This window comes from Pan troglodytes, chromosome 8 (assembly GCF_028858775.2).
Source record: "Pan troglodytes isolate AG18354 chromosome 8, NHGRI_mPanTro3-v2.0_pri, whole genome shotgun sequence".
NCBI lineage: Eukaryota > Metazoa > Chordata > Mammalia > Primates > Hominidae > Pan > Pan troglodytes.
The window spans coordinates 130,430,646-130,443,009 of NC_072406.2; the positions used below are offsets into that span (position 1 = coordinate 130,430,646).

Sequence of the window (12,364 nt, forward strand, 5' to 3'; positions counted from 1 at the left end):
CTGCTCCCAAACTCACACTTAGTTCTCAAAATCCCATCTCTCATATCCACGGTTATTGGTACCAAGGAGATAAATATGTAAAATTAAATCTCAAACCAAACTATTCATTCAAAAATTCCATCTTGATTATTCTTCACGGGTACTTAATGAAAGTAACATCAGTATCTTTCCAATTTGGCCTGTGTCTGAACGGTAAACATTTTCCAGATGTTTTTCCACTTACACAGGGCAAAGAACAGGGCCTAAATTATTTTTCTTTTAATCAGAATGCTATAATCCCACATTAAACACATTTATTTTACCAGAACAAAACATTGTATTTGTATGAATATAAAAAGTACAATGAGAAAAACATTTACTATTCTTATAAGGGCTGAAAATCTCATGTATTTCTGAAGCAATCTCATTTGTCAAAAAGTGTGACAGGAAATAGCCCTTAAAAAATGGAAAACATCTAGTCAGTATCATACAATTCCCATTTCTAAAACTGCAGTATGACAAAGCAAAAAAAAAAAAAAAAAGAATCCTAATATCCTCAAAGGAAACTCACATTTCTGAAACCTCTAAGGCGCTAGTTCTGTATGTTTTGACAAACAGCTTCAAACTGCACATAGAAAGGAAAGCTTGCAGTGAATAGTAGCGAGGTAGACAAGGACAGAGTTCATATGCAACCGCTGGTGGGCAGAATGTCACATGGTGACCCTACACCAGGCCAGTGCATCATTTAGGAAAACTTTATCCAAGTCCCAATTGTCCAGATTTACTGAGAAATTTAGCAAAAGCACACAAAAGATTCTATAATCCAATAGCTCACTTAAGCCAAGTTTTAGATTTAGTTTGCTGGGTGATGATTAAAAGTACAATGAGATCATATTTTAAAGATCAAAAGTCATTTGGCAGTCACCATAATAAAAACTGTCACAAGCAAGAAAATCAGCAGTGGACACTAAAACAAACAGGGAAAACATGAGAAAGAGAACATTTACACAGTCTCAGATTATCTCCTAACTCCCCACAAGACACTTATTTATTCCAAAGGAAGAAACAATAACGTCACAGTGGAGAAATCTGGAGACACTACCTGAAGTAGTTAATCGAAGTAACACCATCAGGCAAGGGACAAAGAGACAGCACGAGTCTCTGGATTGCTGACACTGAGAAACACACAACATTACTCCCATGATTTTCCTGCCAAAAATGCATAACCTAAAATTAATCATGAGGAAACAGCAGACAAATCAAAATTATAAGGGACATGCTACAAAGTAACTGGCCTCTTCAGAAATATTAAGGTCCTGAGAAACAAAGAAAAACTGAGGAACCATTCCAGATTAAAAAAACTAAAGAAACATGACGACAAAATGCAAAGTCCTTGACTAGGAAAAAGAAGTTTCTTTTGCTATAAAGGGAATTAGTGGGACAACTGGTAAATTTAAATAAAGTATGTCAAATTAGAAAACATGAAGGCAAATGTTGTAAAATGTTAGCATTTCTGGTATCTGAGGGAAAGGTAAATAGGAAATCTTTTTCCAAATTTCTCAACTTTTTGAAAGTCTGAAATAATTGCAAAATATAAAGGGTGTTGTTTTTTTAAGTAAAATGTGTTCAACTCAAAACTTCAGCATTACTAACTCTACTAAAAGGAACATAGAACCTGCAGTAAAATAAATGCTTCTCTGTGAATTCCCCTTGTTTCAGATGGGGGTACTAATAAGCAGAAAAAGATAAAAAGATGGACAGTTGTGCATGGATCACATGGAGTCCACATTTTAACCCTGAAGACTAGGCTTTCCCTTACCTTTTCTTCCTTTAGCAAAGCAAAATCTGAGGAAACTGACTGACTTGGGGGATTCTGTTGGTCAGTCACTTGCTACTTGGAAGAGATCACACAATACGCAACTCTGGGATCTTCCAAAAGGAAGACTGGACAAGCAACAGCAATAGGACACCAGCTTGTTGAGTCCTGTGATCCTAAAGAGACCAGCGAAGAGAAAAAATCCATACCATTTCTAAGAACAATAGGGCAGCCATACTCTATGTCCCTGCTGGTTTTTCTTATGCGCCTGTCTTACGCTTTACTCGGAACTATCTCACAGACTCCAGAGCAGCTAGCATCTAACAGCAACTGGTAACACATTTCCAGAATTGTTAAAGGGATTCAAGAGACACTTGTTCAACATACAGCAGGACATGGAATGCTTTATCATCACTAGTAATGCACTTAAGTATCAGTTATCTAGAAGGTTCTGTTTCTGATCCAAATAAGGTAGATATTCAGACCAGACTGCCACCACCTTCTGCATCCCTAAGGACTGGTTACTGCTGCCTTGTGTACTTTTCAGTCCCTGAAAGCTCCCTTAAATCTTGAGCCACTCCTCACTATACTCCCCCATCCTTAGAGCCATGAAAGGTTATCTACGCATTGGAGTCTCTTCCAACCTCACAGGTACTGCCCCTCCCTACCATTTCCTGACATTTTCATGGTCAAGTCTCCAAAATTTGGAGATCAGATATTCTACTGGTATAATTTTGCTATACTTTCAAGTACAATTACTTGAAAGTATATACTATACTTGAAAGTAACTATACTTCCAAGCTGGATAAGAAATGAAGCTACCATTTCTAAAAGACTTTCTATGGAAATAAAAGTTCCAAGTGCCAAAAGAGTCTACTTACTAACAAACAAAAGATGTTACGTTTGTTGAATAGAATTTTAAAGATGATTTTCGGCACAGAGCTCTTCATAGGGAGAAGGACTCCTAGTGTATTCATATTGAAGAAGCCACTGTAATAACAACTAACACTGAAATCCTACTGAGTTTATGGCACCATTCAACACACTTTCAAATTCACTTTATTAAAATGAGATACATGTACCTTTCTATTCCAAAATAGATTAATAAAATGCTGTTATACACAATGAAAGCTATACTCAGTGAATCAAAATAAGGCTACCTTAGAGATGAAACAGAGTAATAGTCAAACTGCAAGCACAAGAACTTATAAGATGGGAAGGGGAGAACTGTATCTTACAAGAAAAAAAACAAACAGTAAAAATACTTTGTGATCTATCTAGCACTTTCACTTCCGGGTACATACCCAAAAGAACTGAAAGCAGGCATTCAAACAGATATTTGTACACCAATATTCATAGCAGCATTATTCGTAATGGTCAGAAGGTAGAAGTAACCCAAGTGTCCACTGAAAGATGACTACATAAGTAAAATGCAATACAAACCCAGAATGTAACAAGTACATACAATGGAGTATTATTCAGCCTTAAAAAGGAAAGGAATTCTGACACATGCTGCAGCAACATGGAGTAAATTTGAGGACACTATGTTAAGTGAAATATGCCAGATGCAAATGGACAAATATTAAATAATTCCCCTTATATGAGATACCCATAGCAGTCAAATTCATGGAGACAGAAGAGTGGCTGTCCAAGGCTGGGTGGAGGGGAGAATGGGTACAGAGGTTAATGGGTACAGAGTTTCAGTTCTGCAAGACAAAAAGTTTTGGAGGAGGGTAGTGATGGTTGGACAGCAATGTAAATGCACTTAATTCTACCGAACTGCACAGCTAAAAATGATTAAGACAGTAAATTTTATGTTATGTACATTTTACAATTTTAAAAAACCTTATATAAAATGTCAGCTTATTTTCTGAAAGGCCATATAACTGCCATTTATGTTATTTCTTGGCTATTTCCCTAAATGAAGTCCATGGCTTTATAATTTCCTTTATATTAGTCATTAATATATATTCTCTCTCTCACACACACACAAACACATACACACACATTAAACACAGAAGTATTTAATGTGACAAATGATTTTAAAAGGTTTAAAGAAAAAAAGATAATTTCTGAATCCCCTTTCTGAACTTGTTTTTTCCCTACGCCAAAATAAAAAATTCACAAGATACTTAAAGCCTGCAGCCAAAAAGAAAAAGACAAAACAAAAAATGCAAAAATCACAACAAACATCCATCCATAGTAGATATTTTTACATCAGATATAATGATGGAAGAGTGCAACAGTATTTCCATAGAAGAATTTGCTGATATCACAGTTATCTCTGGTCTCAGTTTAGGATAAAAAGTCCACCTGCAAGTCAGAATAGTGAGTGTGGCCAGTAATTTACCCAGATAACCCATGATGCTCTCTATGTAACAAAACACTATGGAGTAGTTAAAGTCTGAGGTGAAGGAGGGAAGGATTAAGGCACTAAAAAAAAAGACTATGGTGGAGATTTTTTCCTAGAAAGGCAAAAAAGGAATTACAAAGCAACAACAATAACAACAAAACACATGCCAATATGAGCTCTTTAATCTATATTGACATTAATTCTCAACTGGGGGAATTTGCCCACACCCCACCTCCAGGAGTATAAGTCAGAATCTTCTTGTGGCCTTCTGTACTTGGCAAAAGAATACCCAATATATCTATCAGTTTTATACTATAGAAAAAAAGAAAAAAGACCCAAAATTCTTTAGGGCTGAGGGGGATGTGCTGAGCAAACAGTAAGAAAGCATTTTACCAAGGGTTAAGAAAAGGTTCAGGGATGTGGCCTTAGAATACACAGTTGCCCTCAGAGTTCAAATGAGTTAAAGATGCAAATGGAAAAGAAAGCTAGCATTTTAATCATACCTGAAACAAACCTCTCTGATCCAGGTAAAATCTAAGGTTCAGTATCAATCATGGATTATTTCTAGCAAGTTTTAGACCCGAATGATTTAAAAACATTAAAGACAAAATAAAACCTAGCATTTCAAAATAAATGACAGAATAAGAGAGAAGAAAATGGACAAAAAGGAAAACCTTAGATGAAATATTTTAATACTGAACTTATTAATGATCATAAAAAGAATACGAATTTATTTTAGAAAATTTGAAAATACAGAAAATGTGTAACCCTTTTGACTCACCTCTCGAGTAGCTAGCTGGTTGCTGAGTTCCTCAGCCTTCTCAATATTCCACTCCTCCACAGCCTGGTCTATCCTCTTTTCAAGGCCTGACTAGAAAAAAAAGAAACCTAAAATTAAGGGCTGGAAGGAAAGCAAACATTTGCTAGCCAAGACCATGTCACAGAATTACACTGAATGTGTTACACATGTAGACCATTAATTCTCACAATAACACCAGAAGGTAGCTGCTACCATTCCCATTAGTACCAGAAGGCTGAGACAGTAAATGGCTTACCTGAGGTCATGTAACTTCTTGAACTAATAAAAATAAGACGCAAATCCAGATTTTTGTGAATCAAAGCCTACGCTTTCCCTTAATAACAACAATAATGTTAATGATAACAATAGCTAAAAATTATGGAGTGTTTATTACGTGGCAGATTCTGGGCTTAATACTGTAAAAAAGCTCATTTAATTCTTATAACAACTCCATGAATAATAATGCTATCCTGTTTTAAAGATGAGGAAACAGAGCCCAAGACTCCTGAACTTGGCCAAAGCCAGCTTCTGTAAGTAGTAAAGCCATCACATGAATTCAGGTTTGCTCAGAGCCTGCATTCTCAACCACAAGTTTCTTCTGTCTCTTTTCTTACTGCCCATTCCTATAGCTCAAGACTTTCAGTCAATAGCCTCCACAGCCTTTGACTATGACCATTAGGCTGAATATTAAACAGCAGAGGAAAATTATAGATAAGAATGATTTTATTTTCTTATGTATATGTTTTTATTTACTAAAGATACTTCAGGAAATCATAATTAATATTTTCATGGGATTACCAAACAGACTAGGGTAGAATGCATTACACATTTATAAAAAGATGCTTAGACTTAAATAACTGGAGTTCTAGCTTGTGAAAATAATTGCTACAGATAATAAAAAATTTAAAAGATGGTCTAATATATGCTTCTTAGAAGCAAATTTTATCCCAACAATGGCTTATCTAGTCCTTTAACTTCCACATTCACAGTTAATACTCTACCTCTTACAGACTTCTCCTTTTTAATAACAGAAGTCCTAAGAATTTCTCTTCCATCAGTCTATTGTTTGAACATGCCAATCAACTGAGAGAATTTTGTTCCTGTGTAGCCTTTGTTGAGATGAGATGTAAAAAATAACAACATAATTTGCCTAAAAAGATTACAGAAACAAAGACCAGTGACGTTGTCACTGATGTCTGTTGCTAAGAGAAGACAATTCCTTCTCACAGACCCCACCTAAGTACTTAATACCTGCAAGGCCAACAGACTTTTCTGCTTGCTTTCCTGTGTAGCTGGAGACCATTCAACAGCGCTTCATAGTCTTTGACCTGAGGCCATATGGATCTAATGCTCACCTCTCATTCTTGTCCTGTGATCATCTACCAGTCTCCAGAAACATCCCTTTCTTCCATTTCTGCAGAACCCTTCTCCTGATGGTCCAAACAACACCCTGGGACCTCTAACTTGATGCACTTCAGAAATCTATACTCTAGGCCAGTGCTGCTTCAGTCGTGGCCTGTGTACCAGGTCTGGTCTGTACACAGTGCCAATCCATGAACTGTTTATTTTGGTCCACGTAAAGATAAGGAGCTTGTGCTAGAATACAAATCAGCTTCAGGACTAAACACAGTTTTGTAATGGCCGGCATGTTGACACACACCTTTAGCCCCAGAGCTACTAGGGATGCTGAGACAAGAGGATTGTTTGAGCCCAGGAGTTTGAGGCTGAAGTGGGCTATAATCACACCACTGCGGTTTAACCTGGGTGACAGAGCAAGACCCTGTCTCTTAAAAGCAACAACAAAACAGTTTTGTCTAGATGGCTTTTGCTGGGGGTAGTCGGGGACAAGAATTTCTCCATAAGGAAAGTAGTACACTGAGTTACATTCAGGCACACACTCCTTATCTCTTTGTATATCAATGCACTTGGAGTAAGATTGCTGTATGTCATGTTATAGACATTGCCTGAAAGTTCCGCCTCCACAACTTCATAATCTAGAATTCTACTCCCTGATACAATTCTTCCACTCACCCCAAGTCTTTCTACCTAATGCATCTGCTTTGCCTTTACTGGAACCTCATTCCCTGGCACGGTCCTTCTTAGATCCTCTTCTTCTCCCTCTCTAACTTGCAACCCACAATTACCATTATCAACTAAACTCTAAGCCAGCGGTTCTCAAAGTTTAAGTGCTGGACTAGCAGTATCAACATTACCTGGAAACTTGCTGGAAATGCAAATTCTGTGGAAAAACTCTGGGCTGGCGGCCCAGCAATCCATATGATTCTGATGCATGCTGAAATATATGTCAACTGTGTCTTTTTTTTTTTTTTTTTTTTGGTGACACGGTCTTACTCTGTCACCAGGCTGGAGTGCAGTGGCGCAATCTCAGCTCACTGCAACCTCCACCTCCTAGGTTCAAGCGATTCCCCTGCCTCAGCCTCCCAAGTAGCTGGGACTACAGGCGTGTGCCACCATGCCCAGCTAATTTTTTGTATTTTAGTATAGACATGGTTTCACCATGCTGGCCAGGATGGTCTCAATCTCCTGACCTCGTGATCTGCCTGCCTCGGCCTCCCAAAGTGCTGGGATTACAGGCATGAGCCACCACACCCAGCCATGTCCTCATTCTTAAAACTACCCACTATCTCCTCTGGTTGTCCCTTAATCACAGTGTTCCTCAAGTTTCTGACTAGCATATTTTTCGTCTTACTTTTTACCCTCCCCAGTAATCTACTCTGTCCTGGAGCTTCAATTACTTTCTATGAGCTGGTTTAGCTCTCTAAATAATTAAAAATACCTGACTTCTCCCCTGTACCAATACCTACATCTCCAGCTACTTGCTAATCATCTTCACACTGAAGGCCTACAAAGGCAAGGTCTTCAATTTCATGATGTCTGTAACAAGCCCAACACTTGCTGCCCTGCTTCTCCTCCTCCTTAGTCACCCTTGATAGAATCCTCAGTTATCTTCAATGCTTCCAACCCCTTGCTCCTATCTGAACTCTATTTTGGCAAAAGTCTCTCATTTCTTCCTTCTGTGCTTCTTCAGGGACATGCGATCCCTTATTTGGAATATTATAACCATCTCCAAACTAGTCTTCTCTTTCTGAAACAGGCATCATGTCATTACCCAGCTTAAAGCATTACTTCATATTCCCTCTGAATAACATCCCACTCCCTTCACAATGGGGTCCCCAGATGCTTTCTCAACCCCACCTTCAGCAATTAAAAAGCTATGCTTTTTAATCTCTGGTCACATTTACCATTTTCCTAATGTTCCCTGTGCCTCTGATGTGTTTCTCTTTGAAAAATATTAATCATCCCTTTAGGCTCACGTCGAATGTTACCTTCTCTATCTACGCAGAGCTCCTCAGCCCTACATTCCTATGACCCCATCACCCTCCCCAAACCCCACACCAGGCTCTCCACTCTGTGCTGTTGCTGTACCTTGTGTCCCTTCCGCACCTAACTTGTCTGACACACTACAGTGAGTTGCGTATTCTCCCCTCTTGGGTCCTATACTCAGTGAGAGCAGGCTGTGTGTCACTGGCTTGGTGTGTCCCAGAATCCAGCCCAGTTCCTTCTACATAGAAGACATTCGTTCAGTCTGTGCTACTGAGCTGATATTCACACTGCCGTCATCCATGTTTCCATTCATAGTGAAAGGACCCCACTCAAACTGGGAACATTTATTACATACCAACTACTCTGAGAAGCTTCCAAGAGAATTCACAACTGTAATATTGAAGTAATAATGCCTCTATGGTTAAAAAAAGGTACACGTATTGTACTCATTTATATATACATCTATCCTGGTACTAGAATATATACATTCCTCAAGGGCATGGAGAGTATCTTCTCCATCTTGGGCTCCCAGAGCTTAAAATAGTACCTGCACCTAGAACTTTATTTAATTTTTACTGAAAATAGTTATTTTCTTTAAAAAATGTAAATACAACAGCCTCACTTTCCTGTGCAGAATATTAACCATCGCCTCAAATGTCACTGACACATATTTGTATGTGTCAAAATCTATTTGTACAAAACATTAATATCAAACTACAAGTTTCCTTGCACTGCAAATTCTTGCATAGCCTGATACCTCAACTCAGAACTTATCCAATCTCACGCAGGGAAGCAATCAAACTAGACCTGCTCCAACCATTCATCTCAACAACCTGCTCACTAACAGCTTCCATTCTTTTGCCTGTCCATTCCCCCAGCCATTAAGATCATAATCTAAAGGTAATAGCATATTACAGTGGAAAGAGCACAGGACTAGAAGACAGGAGATGTGGTCAAAGCTCTGGGTAAATGACATACTTGACTCATAAGCCTCTGTTTCCTCAAAGATAAGAAGAAGACTGGCTTGAATGAGTAACCCTCCTAGAAATAAAAATTATAGGTTTCTATCACATTTTCAGCTTTGTTTTTAGCCCTTTTCTCTTTCTGACAATTTATTTAAATAAAATGTACTACCTTCTTTTAGCTCTGAAAAACTCCTGGTTCCATGTACACCCAAACTTTGTTTCCATAAGAACTTATTAATATTCCAAATACACTCAAAACACTTAGTAAAACATTCCCATCTCCTTAAAGACTGTAAGTTCACAGCAGCTCACAAAGAGCACAGCTGGCAGGGTCAGACCTAGGTTCAGACTAGCTCCTCCACTTATGAACTAAGCAACCCTGAGTGAGTTTCTAAACCTCTGTGGGTTGCGGTTATCTCACATGCAATAAAATGAGAATAAAACCACATTCTCTGCAAGATTATGATGAGTCAAAGAACATATATATAGAATACCTAGCCACGTTTTTAGAATATAGTAGTCATTCAATAAATAATAAGGTGCTCCTATTATTAAACCTAAATATCAGGATACCATTATTGCAAAAGAGAAGGCTTATCTCTATAAGGCTACAGACTGCATTATACTTCTTCAAGCTCAGACCCAAGTACAAGACCCAAGTATTCCACTTTGTCAGTAAGCAATCTCATGAAATAGAGTCTGAGTATTAAGGCTTTTTGAAAAGTTTTAAGCTGGACTCAAGAGTAGCCTTTATTTGACTTATCTAGAATGTCTTCCATACTATAGGAGTGGCAGGAGGCACAGAGGAGCTACTGATAGCCTGCAGCACCTTGGTGTGCTTCTAAGTTGCCTTTTGGCTAGAATCAAAACATAATTTATGATATATCTCAACACAGACAAACCTAGGAATGGCAATTTGGCCACAGGTGAAAAATTTATCTAAACGAAGTATCTAACCCACGAGGCAACAATTGCCAATTAATTAAGTTTTACTATAGATGTCAAGAAGACAGGACTACAAATATCTAAGAAATGTATGGGTACTTGGTTTAACATTGTGGGCTAACATCTATGTGTGCATATGTAGAATATCTTTTATATGTGGTTAAAGCTTTTAAAGTCAAACTATACCACAATATATTTATATGAAAATTCTGCTATTAAATATTTATTGTTAATATATTCAATTTTTAAAGCTTAACACAAATGAATTATCCATTGAAGTTTGCATTACTGAACCTAAATATCTAGGAAAAAATGAGGCAATCTCTTCATAAAGAAAGGCAGTGGAGGGGCGGAAGAGGTACTTTCATACATAAATGTAAATCATATATTTATTCATAATTTTGTTAACTTTATATATATATATAAAATCATACCCACTTAAAATCAATTGAGTCGGCTGGGTGTGATGGCTCATGCCTATAATTCCAGCACTTTGGGAGGCCAAGGCAGGCGGATCACAAGGTCAGGAGTTTGAGACCAGCCTGGCCAATATGGTGAATCCCCATCTCTACTAAAAATACAAAATTAGCTGGGCGTGATGGCGCACACCTCTAGTCCCAGCTACAGGAAGCTGAGGTAGAAGAATCGTTTGAACCTGGGAAGTGGAGGATGCAGTGAGCTGAGATTGCACCACTGCATTCCAGCCTGGGCAACAGAGCAAGACTCTGTTTCAGAAAAAAAAAAAAAAAAAAATCATATGAGTCAGGTAAATAAAAACCAGGTTCAGAAAAAATCTAGATTTGGGACCAAATGACTTGGGTTTCAAGTCTCATTTCACTTCTCACCTGGTTTGTTTTCTTAGGCAAATTATGTTGAGCTTCAGTTTCTTTATCTGTATTATGAGAATAACACTGGACCTATCAACCTACCCCACAGAAATCACACAGGAACCGAGAGGCAATGGTTTGCAACTGATACCAGGGGATCTTCATGGTACCACTACAACACTCCCCATACCTCTCTCACCACACCCCTAAACCTCCCTCTCCTATACCTCCTCCCTCCACATCCCTATGCCCCTCCCTCCACATCCCAATGCCCCTCCCTCCACATCCCAATGCCCCTCCCTCCACCCACTCAAGGAAGCCAGCCTTTTAACTGATCTATGTATTGGAGAACCATGTAAGAGTCTGTTTGGAAAAAGCACTCTGCTAAAAAAACAAACAAACAAACAAACAAAACCAAGTTCGAAAAAGCTACACTATACAATAGCAGTTTCCTCTCATAAAAAACTTGAAAAATTCATCAAAGACATTGTACAATTACTCTAACATTTAGTAAAGTACCTCTGGTTTTTCATGCCAAAAAGTATCCATTAGGTATACATAAAACTACTTCAATAATGACTGCTGACTAATCAAACTGATTCAACTAAAGAATACTTGAGACATTTATAGTGAAATTAATGAGTGAAATTTATTCTAAAGAAATTCCCACAGATTCAAAATAATTATGTTATGATTACAGAATTACTAGTAAGTCCCAGAACTGCTGCCAGAAACACAATTATAGCTGTATTTAATACAAAGAACACTTTAAAACAGCTTTGGATATTAGGAAGATTATGTTTAAAAAATACAAGCCTCTGCATTGTCTGAGAGGCAGGTGACAGCAGTGCTGTAAACAGACATTCTTGGTTGAGCAACAGTTTCAGCTTGGCAGTGTTCCAAAAAAGAAAAAAGGGGGGGGGGGGGAAAAAAGACTGCACGATAGACACATATTAAGAAGTTTGCTTTGTTTTACCATCCTAGAGGGTTGAGTGAATACAAAATAAAAAGGTTCTCTCAGATATGGTAACAGATTAGCCTCTGCTCCAGAGAAACAAAATAGTGGATGGAAATTCATGCTAGTTTTGTTCTAACTGCATCACAGATTTTCATAATCATCTCTAGATTTCATGAGCAGTCGCTACTATGTGCTGGACTTACATTTATTTAGTTTTTATCTCAGCATCTCCAATGTGGACATTCTTTAAAGTTTATTTACTCTGTTGGATTTGCAGTAGAAACTTTAGGAGGACAGCCAAAGGAGTACCATTTAAACAAACGATCCTAAACCAAAGAATGAGTAGGAACCTGCTGGCATGCAATTATACTGAACTA

The 12,364-nt window shown here is 38.0% G+C and overlaps 1 protein-coding gene across 5 annotated transcripts in view; it reads right to left on the minus strand.

The window, feature by feature from the left end:
- FAM204A (family with sequence similarity 204 member A) overlaps positions 1-12,364 on the minus strand; it is a 32,433-nt gene that overhangs the window by 11,308 nt on the left and 8,761 nt on the right. For 3 of the 5 annotated variants that reach the window (XM_063782171.1, XM_009459326.4, XM_508064.9), the window contains one exon: positions 4,930-5,019. In XM_063782171.1, the coding sequence (XP_063638241.1) occupies positions 4,930-5,019 (90 nt within the window). Of the gene's footprint in view, positions 1-1,081; positions 1,189-1,798; positions 1,972-4,929; positions 5,020-12,364 lie in introns of all 5 variants that reach the window. The other 2 variants (XR_010147027.1, XR_001706863.4) reach the window with 1 other exon arrangement.